The sequence below is a fragment of the Mustelus asterias genome, chromosome 5 (assembly GCF_964213995.1).
Source record: "Mustelus asterias chromosome 5, sMusAst1.hap1.1, whole genome shotgun sequence".
NCBI lineage: Eukaryota > Metazoa > Chordata > Chondrichthyes > Carcharhiniformes > Triakidae > Mustelus > Mustelus asterias.
This window is the reverse complement of record NC_135805.1, coordinates 22,675,182-22,685,299: the sequence shown is the minus strand read 5'-3', so window position 1 is coordinate 22,685,299 and position 10,118 is coordinate 22,675,182. Positions and strand designations below refer to the sequence as shown.

The following is a 10,118-nucleotide window of genomic DNA, read 5'->3' as shown; positions in this document are numbered from 1 at the left end:
TCATAAATTCACTTCTTATACCTCAATAACAGGGCAGAAACAATTTGAAGGCTAATCGAGTGTGAGGATATAAAGTCAGGCAGTAATGTACCTGTGCAAGTTTCCAGAAATTAATGATTTACAAGGTATTGCTTGGACCACATATGGGGGCACTGCAATAGAGAAGGTACGAATAGTGATCCCAAGGGCAAGGGGGATAAATTATAAGAGATGAGAGAAGTTCAAGTTCTAACACTGTGGCTACGGAAGGATCTCACTGCGATATGTAAAATTGTAAAGATAAAGTGAACTCGCAGTAAGTCAGGAGAGTAGGATCAAAGTAAGTACATTTAAAACAAATTTCTTTATGTAACGTGTAATAATTGTTTAGAATAATCTGGGAGCCGGACAGCACAAGACAGACAGAAACATTGTTATTATAGTGAAAATGCATCTAGATGTTAAAACGGAAAAGCTGGGATGTCAGAGGACTGAGTTTCAAGCCAAATACGCTTTCTTTTAAGCCTCAACCATTATGTTCTTAAAATAATTTGTAGAAATAAATACCTTATCTACAATTTTTATTTAGTGCCTACTTCATGAACAGATTATAAAAATCTTAAACACCTTACCCCCCCCACAGTGCAAACAGTAAATGGAGAAATATTGTATATCCCCCTAAGCTCATGACGCCATCTGGCAAGGTGAAAAGCCAGACTTGCAGCAACATCCAAATCTTTTGCTCTAAAGGAACACGGTACCATCAGTATCCAGTATTGCAAGAAATGAAACAAATGAAAAAAAAAGCACTACATAAGGAAGCCCCACTTTAAGCAGTCTATCACAAGTGGCATGGCACTTCCCTTTTTCAATTATGATCCAAAATCAGTTTAGTCAGTTAAAGTTTTACATTATTCTACCTATTTTTCAAATAAAGTTGGAGGCTTTTTGATGCAGCAACCAACTGCGCAAGGGTTAACGCATGAAACAGCAACACTTTGCAGAGAAAAGAAACAATAAAATCATTGTATCAGGCATAAGATTGTATTGAAAACAACAGAAATTAACAAAACAATGTCAACAGAATAACGCCCTCAGGTTTCATTATAACTGATTTACATAAATAAGGGAATAAGCCCTCAAAGACGGCGCACTCCAGATTTTGCCTTTGGAAAGCTACAGTTTCAATCTTCAGAATACAAACACAAATCCATGAAAACAAGGGCTGCTATATCCATGAGTAAATCATGCAATTGTGGACAGACCTGTAGACTATCAGTTTAATGTGTACATTCAAATTCCCTGGCATCCCAAATAATGGCAAGCAAACATCAGCCACCCTGCGCCCCCAACCCCCCCCCCCCCCAAACCTTCCCTCCTCCTCCCTCCCACTCCCTCCCTACAATGATGTAAATTCACAGGACTGGGATGGATCTTTAGAATTTGAAAACAAAATTGCGACTTGGGAGTTCTTGGTTAAGTTTCTGTTGTGGGCCATCACTGGTCACACAAAATCATGTGCAACAGATCAGATACCAACTGGGTCATGCATGTGCAAATGAAATCAGGAAATTATGGGAGCCACAAGTCGCATGCAGCCCTACACAAAACCATATTAAAGCATTTAGTTCTAGAGCTAGGAAAAAAAAAACTCATTCCCTTGAACCTTCCTCTGGCTTTTAACCGTATCAAATAAAACTTAATTCAACACGTTTGCTGCTATATTGATAATAAAATACCAATATTACTTTCTAATATTGATATTCAATTCTCCCCCCACAACCTCTTCATAAATTAAGTACCATATAGATTACCTGGAAGCTAGTTTGGAGAATCACCACAGGGTAAATAAATGCCGCTGTATAAAAACTAGTGTAATGGTGGATAATAAGCAACAATCAATTGGTTTGAGTACCAGACTGGTGCCAACATGAGACACCCCATGGACTGGTTAACTGTGAACTACTGCAGTCCTTGTATGCACTTCTAGTTACCAGACTGTAGTTTTTTTCCCAACAAGCCATGATGGCGCCGATACCATATCAGTTATCTGCAGGTACATATTTCACAAATAAATAACCAAATCAGAAGCAGTAAATTTCATTGGAAGATTCAAGGGGATTACCAGATAAAGATTGAAGGTTGAAAAAAATAGCCTTCATCCCAGCCTTAGTTAACCTTCATCCCAGCCCGAACAAAGTATTAATAAAATGCACTGGTTACTGTACTACATTGATTTACATTACAATATGCCACACCTGCGTATTTACTGGAAAACCTTTTTTCAAAAAGACTTAGTTATTTAATTTCTTTTTACAAGCATTGAGGCTCACAAAGACAGTAGCAGATGGTTGAACGGTGCTTACAGGTTACATACTTTAGAATATGAACTGGTATACTTGTAACTTTCTCTGTGTACAAATGATAAGGTGTTTGGGGCTGTCTTTTACTATTCACCTCTTCTTGGGTGGGTTTGCAGTGCGAGGGGGTGTAACAGGGCGGCCAGAGTTCAGACCTCCATACTGGTATTTTGCTTTCTTTTCAGAAGGTTTTAGAATCTAAAAATAGACATAAAACGCACATTTAATGAATCAGAACAATAATGGGATGAATTGAGGTAGCTGAAATACAAGTTCAAAATGTACGTGGCATTTCCAATACCAAGCACTCATATCATACCTTTAACATAAAGTGTCATAAGGTACTTCAAAAAAAATACAATGAAAACACATGCAAAGCTGAAGAAGAAATCTCACACAGTGACACATAATGGAGATCAAAAGCCAAAAAGCCCGAAGATTCCAGTTTCAAGAATTCAAAACGAAGGGAGCACCATATTAATACGCAGGTTAGAAAATCCAAAATATCAACACAATCCTGGCACCTTCAAATCTGATCCTCAGAAGGACCACCATGTTCCCATTGGGAGACACCCCGCTACTTTGCAAAATTCATGCAGAGGAGACATTTAGAAGAAAACCTCTCAACGATTTTCTTCCTAGAAATAGTACCCGAGTAGATGGAGGAATTAGAAGGTTAGATTGGGCTGTCAGAAAATTGCTCATCCACAAATATGATTCAGACATTATAAGAACAGAAGGGAAAACTCATTTACCAACAGGCCAGAGTAACAAAATGCTCTAGGAAGTATCGTTGTACGTACAACAAAATTATTTTGGATGCGTAAAAGATGGTCAAGATTGTTGCAAGGAGAAATTAATTCATTGAAAGGCTCGTGAATCTTTGGAATTCTCTACCGCAGAGCATTGTAAAATATTGAGTTGTTGAATATATTTAAGGCCGAGATAGACAGACTTGCGACCTCAAGGAACCAAAGGATATGGGGAGCAGGCAGGAACGTGTAGTTGAGGGAGAGGATCAGCCATGACCATACTCAATGGTAGAACAGGCTCAAGGGACAAGAACACCCAGCAGAGGCGGCACAGGGATTTCAACGAGGCGCATTCTAGGAGAAGTCATCTCAGTCACCCAGACTGTTGTTTATTCCTGTTTGGCGCAAGAGTGGTGGCCATACCATGGCTTATATGGGAAATTAGAGATAAATTCAGATTCAAGGAAGAAGCGTACAAATTGGTAAGAAAAAGCAATAGACTTGAGGATTGAGAGCAGTTTAAAATTCAGCAAAACAGGACCAAGCGATTGATTAAGAAGGAAAACATAGAGCATGAAAACAAGCTAGTGGGGAACATTACATATCTATAAAAACTTTTACAATTAGTTAAGAGAAAAAGGTTGACAAAAACAAATGTAGGGCCCTCACAGTCAGAAACGGGAGAATTCATAACGGGGAATAAAGAGATGGCTGACGAATTAAATTTGTACTTTGCTTCAATCTTCACAGAGGAAGACATGAATAATAGGCCAGAAGTGCTGAGAGAAACATGTTTGGGTGAGGAGCTGAAGGAAATCAGCATTAGTAAAGAAATGGTTTTGGGGAAATTGATGGGATTGAAGGTGGATAAATCTGCAGGTCCTGATAATCTTCATCCCAGAGTCCTTAAGGAAGTAGCCCTTAAAATAGTAGGTCCATTGGTGGTTATTTTCCAAAATTCTTTGGGCTCTGGACTGGTTCCTACAGATTGGAGGATAGCTAATATAGGTCCACAATTCAAAAAAGGGAGGTAGAGAGAAAACAGGTAACTATAGACCAGTGAGCCTAACATCTGTACTGGGGAAGTTGCTAGGGTCTATCATTAAGGATTTCATAACTCGCCATTTGGAAGGCAGTGGTATAATCAGACAAAGTCAGCATGGATTTAAAAAAGGGAAATCATCATAGAAATCATAGAAACCCTACAGTGCAGAAGGAGGCCATTCGGCCCATCGAGTCTGCACCGACCACAATCCCACCCAGGCCCTACCCCCGCATATTTACCCGCTAATCCCTCTAACCTACACATCCCAGGACTCTAATGGGCAATTTTTAACCTGGCCAATCAACCTAACCCGCACATCTTTGGACTGTGGGAGGAAACCGGAGCACCCGGAGGAAACCCACGCAGACACGAGGAGAATGTGCAAACTCCACACAGACAGTGACCCGAGCCGGGAATCGAACCCGGGACCCTGGAGCTGTGAAGCAGCAGTGCTAACCACTGTGCTACCGTGCTGCCCATGCTTAACAAATCTATTGGAATTTTATTTGAGGAAATAACTAGTAGAGTTGACCGAGGAGAACCAGTGGATGTGGTTTATTTAGACTTTCAGAAGGCTTTCGATAAGATCTCACATAACAGACTACTATAGAACATAGATAGAACATAGAACAGTACAGCACAGAACAGGCCCTTCGGCCCACGATGTTGTGCCGAGCTTCATCTGAAACCAAGATCAAGCTATCCCACTCCCTATCATCCTGGTGTGCTCCATGTGCCTATCCAATAACTGCTTAAATGTTCCTAAAGTGTCTGACTCCACTATCACTGCAGGCAGTCCATTCCACACCCTAACCACTCTCTGCGTAAAGAACCTACCTCTGATATCCTTCCTATATCTCCCACCATGAACCCTATAGTTATGCCCCCTTGTAATAGCTCCATCCACCTGAGGAAATAGTCTTTGAACGTTCACTCTATCTATCCCCTTCATCATTTTATAAACCTCTATTGAGTCTCCCCTCAGCCTCCTCCGCTCCAGAGAGAACAATATAACTATATAAAGTTAAAGCACATGCGATTGCAGGTAATGTCTTGAGATGGATAGAAAGCTGGTTAGCAGATAGGAAGCAAAGAGTTGGCATAAATGGGTCTTTTTCTGATTGGCAGTCAATGACTGTGGGTTCCGCAGAGATCTGAGCTGGGATGATTTGGAAGAGGGAACTGAATGTATTATCCCCAAATTTGCAGATGATACAAAGTTGGGTGAGAGGGTGAGCTGTGAAGAGGATGCAGAGATGCTTCAGTGTGATTTGGATAGGCTGAATGTGTGGGCATCTGCATGGCAGATGCAGCATAATGTGGATAAATGGGAGGTTATCCACTTTGGTAGCAATATGGTGGAAATCATAGCAGGAGGATTCGAGTATCGGGATAGGGATGTTTTGCTGAAATTGTATAGGGCTTTGGTGAGGCCACACCAAGAGTAGTGTGTACAGTTTTGATGTCCTTATCTGAGGAAGATGCCCTTGCCATAGAGGGAGTACAGCGAAGGTTCACCAGGCTGATTCCTGGAATGGCAGGTTTGTCATATGGAGAGAAAATAAGTTGGTTAGGTTTATATTCATTGGAGTTTAGAAGAGTGAGAGGGGATCTCATAGAAACTTATAAAATTCTAACAGGGTAGATTCAAAAAGTATGTTCTCAATGGTGGGAGAGTCCAGAACTAGGGGTCATATGTTGAGCATAAAGGGTAAACCTTTTAGAACTGAGGCGAGGAGAAATTTCTTCACCTAGATGGTGATGAATGTGTGGAATGCGCTACCACAGAATGTAGTTGAGGCCAAAACATTGTCTGATTTCAAGAAAAAATTAGATATAGCTCTTGGGGATCAAGGGATCTGGGAGAAAGGGGGGAACAGAATATTGAATTCGGTGATCAGCTATGATCAAGATGAATGGCGGAGTAGGCTCGAAGGGCCAAATGGCCTACTCTTACTTCTAGTTTCTATGTTTCTAAGGGGCCGTTCAGTTTACGTCTATTGCTATTTCCTATGGTCCAAAAAATAAATGGGGGAAAGGGAAGGAAAAAAGTCATGAGAGTTAATCTGCCATAGAACACAGCGCTGTTTAGTGAATCGTTAAGTCTAGCGCATACCATTTCCACCCCATCCCCTACCAAATGCCTGAGAAGATAGTAATTTTGCAGAGGTTGAATGGGAATCTGCTGGAATGTGTAAATACTTTGCATCTATGTTTACAAATGTAAAAGCTTGTGGAGGTAAATCCTGAAATCGGTCAAAAGCAAAATGATTGTTAGTAAAATATATTATAGCAGTTAGTTAAAAGGAAAATATACTGGGACCCAAAGATTCTGAAGGAAAGGGAGAAGAAAGAGAGGCAAAAGAAATTATGCTCCAATTTGAACCTCGCCTACCTGCTAAAAATAGAGGGCATTCAGGTTAGACTGTCTATGTACACCTAGCTCCATTTTCACTTGAGCAGGAAATCAGATGGTTAAAAACTGGGCACGAGGCCCTAACTCAACAGGTTAGGCGAGATTAAAATGATGGCTAATATTTGTGGGTTCTATTGAGTGAGGACTGGAGGCTGGACAACAGGATACCCATTTTCAAAAACAGACAATGCTAACCTGGATAATTAAGGGCCAGTTAATTTAACACCTGCAGTATGAAACATCTTGGAATCTTAAAAGACAAAATGACTAAATATGAAGGAGGAAAAACTGAGATGCATCCAACATGCTTATTCCAGCAACGAAGATTGTGCTCGGTTACGAGTCCCTGGAGTAGATGACAGATATAGTGAATGGGGAAATGCAGTGGTTGCATATACATGGACTTTCAAAGAGACTTTACAAGGTGTGACATAGGAGTCTAAACATGAAGGAATGCTGAGATTCAAGGCTAAAGAATTAAAGTGTCACATAAAACCACGCAGAGGCCAACCTAAAATCGGAAAGTCAGACACCTATTGCTTATTTGGAAAAATATTATTTTTCACCTCACCCCAAAAATTAATGGGTATTGGAAGAGGAGGCCACAAGAGCCTTTTTCAATAGCATAAGTTAAGTATCATGGGCACTGCTGACTAACTTCTGGATCACAGCTGCATGGATCTCACCATTACCCCTGGTTCCTATAATAGTAGCTCCATATCCTCCTCCAACTGGCAAAACAAGTCAACCTCTTTAAGAATTCATGTGTTAACTGGAGGAAGTCAACAGATCTATCATCCAACACAAAGGTATGCCCGTTTCGTTCCCAAGACACACTCACTTTTCCTGATGAGTGTGTTGAATTGAACAGTACAACAGACTTCACACTGCCACAAAAGAGGTTACTTAATGCTTGACCAACATGTACCTGAAAAGAGCACATTAATGTTTCATCGACACTCATCATTCCTCCCGCATTATCAAACTCGCCACAGTAGTTTGGAGCAGAAAACAAAGTAACCAGCTGGCGCTTCGCAAAGAATTCGTAGCCGTCTTCAACCACCTGTAAAACATTAATGCTTATTCATCAGCAAGCAAGATTTGAATTTTCCCCAACTAGACTCATGCAAAAACTCTACACCAAGAATAAAAAGTGGAATCAGATAAATTCTTTGGATGATATGTAATCAATCAAGTCACAAAATCTTACAAATAATGAAAGTAAACTCCTTGCTTCTGCTGCAGTAACATATATGGAACCATAGGCACTTCGATTGTGATATTTAAAGCAACTTTGCCAGATCTATGAATGGCGTCAGAAAAAAGAAAATACACTGACATAACTACTACGCTGCCACCATCTCCCTCGAAATCCAAAAGCATCTCACAGTTGCTGATAAAGATAGTTCACAGTATTTTTTTACCTGATGGGCACGACATATTAGATCTAAATCATGTCGGTTGAGAAATTTGCTGACGACATCAGCGCCAAAGGTGAAAGACACGCCACGATCATTCTCACCCCAACCTTGAACATCCTTGTCAGGATCTGACCACAGCAAGTCACACAGCAAACCTGAAAAGATTACAGATGCATGTCAATGAATTAAAAGCGCAGAAGGATTCCCCCACTGGGAAGTCAGCATGCTGAAGCAATAAAAATGAAGGGATTCTCAGAAAACACATCAATTACTGAATTTCAGGTGCCATTAAACTGTGCAGTCATTAGACTTTTCTAGGTCGCTTTTAAATTATTCCAATATATGGGGGCTGGAGGCAGCCATTGGAGAGCAGAAATGCATAAAAAGTCACAGGTTAACATGTAGAAAAAGTAACATTCCGTAAAGGAATGAGCCACATCACTTCTAACTACAGTTAACTAAGATTTAGTGGCTTGCCTTTCTCCCATAAAATAAATTCTTCTCCCCTCTTCACTAACATTGCCCCACTCAGAAGGGGCACTGAATCATTTATTCTTAGGTACCTGCAAATAGGATAAGACATCTCTCAAACAGATAAGAGTTCTGAATGAGGTCCCCCCTCCAGAATGGGAATTATGGCCTTCTGGTCAATACCTCTTCATTAACATAGGGAATTTCTTGATTTCAGATAGAGATCAATATATTTCTAGATAATGCTATCAAGGCATATGGAGATATAGGGAATTGGCATTGTGGTAGACGACCAGTCATGATCTAGTTGAATGACGGAGTAGGCTGAAGGGGTTGAACAGCCTACTCCTGTTCTTGCGTTGTTAGTGAGAGTGACACTATATCCTCCCAAGTAGCTCATGGATATAGTAATTGGCCTGTTTCTACAAGATACTAAGAAATCTGCAGAGATTAGCCTTTTGTGGGCAAGAGGAGGATAAGAGTTCTCTTGTGGATTTATTAATACTGAAAAGAATCTGACTCAGGTTTAAGGCTCAGGGTGATCAAATGTTATATTCATATTATTATTTGGTAACTTGAAGGTTAAAAATGGCATTCAGGTTTGGATCCATTTGGTGCATTCTTACCATCAATAATCTTGTGAAATTACATCAACTGCAGGAGAACAAAACAGTCTCTAACATGGTTAGTGTTCTCCTGTCATTGTACAATGTTAAAATGTTTATTGATGTTTGAAAGCACAGTGCTGCACATTGCCATGGTGAGAATGAGATTGTTTTGGAGGCCTGTGCTTCTCAATGATCTCATGCCTTGGATGCATTCCTGCAGAGCAATCTAACATTTACATCACCCTAAATGGGAAAATCCACATATTGTGCATTGAACAAAGAGATTCACTGGCACCTCATCTGTATAAGATATTGCCTCAAGCTCTTTCACACAATTTCCAAAAACGTCTCTTCCAGGCATGTGATACAAGTCAAAATTTTTCGTAACTTGAAACTATAAGACGTACTATTAAGAGTATTGCTGACTAGGCAGCATAGAAGGCAGATAATGAGTAGCTACTTTTATTTTATTGGTACCTTTGGAGATCATAAAAAAATAGGAAAAAATTAAAATCACCACTTATTTTTCAGTGGATGCCATCCTCTTGTAGGCCACTGGAGGTAAATTACAATCACATGCATTTACAACAGTATTGTTTCTTGGGAGAACAATACACCTGATGTTGGGGTGGCACGGTGACACAGTGGTTAGCACTGCTGCCTCACAGCGCCAGGGACCCGGATTCAACTCCCAGATTGGGTCACTGTCTGTGCGGAGTCTGCACGTTCTCCTGTGTCTACATGGGTTTCCTCACACAGTCCGAAAGACATGCTGGTTAGATGCTTTGGGCATGCTCAATTTGTACCCGAACATGTACCGGAGTGTGTTGACTAGGGGATTTTCACAGTTACTTCATTGCAGTGTTAATGTAAGCCTACTTGTGACACTAACAATAAACTTTAACTCCAATATAAAAGTGCCCCATAAAAAAGGTACCAAGTGCATATCTTAAATTATACATTGAAACCTGGTCCAATGGACACTAATTGACAGACAGCTATAAAATACAAACACAACAGAGCAGTTCAAGATACTTTATATTATGAAAGAGGCACTCAAATAATG

The 10,118-nt window shown here is 40.3% G+C and overlaps 1 protein-coding gene across 1 annotated transcript in view; it reads right to left on the bottom strand.

Moving 5' to 3' along the window:
• Positions 1-1,001: 1,001 nt before the first annotated feature.
• LOC144493399 (serine/threonine-protein phosphatase PP1-beta catalytic subunit) overlaps positions 1,002-10,118 on the bottom strand; it is a 97,396-nt gene continuing 88,279 nt past the window's right edge. The window contains exons 6-8 of the mRNA XM_078212263.1: positions 7,977-8,128; positions 7,481-7,615; positions 1,002-2,537 (exon numbers count right to left, since the gene is read on the bottom strand). Of these exons, the coding sequence (XP_078068389.1) occupies positions 2,433-2,537; positions 7,481-7,615; positions 7,977-8,128 (392 nt within the window). The 3' untranslated portion in view covers positions 1,002-2,432. The remainder of the gene's footprint in view (positions 2,538-7,480; positions 7,616-7,976; positions 8,129-10,118) is intronic.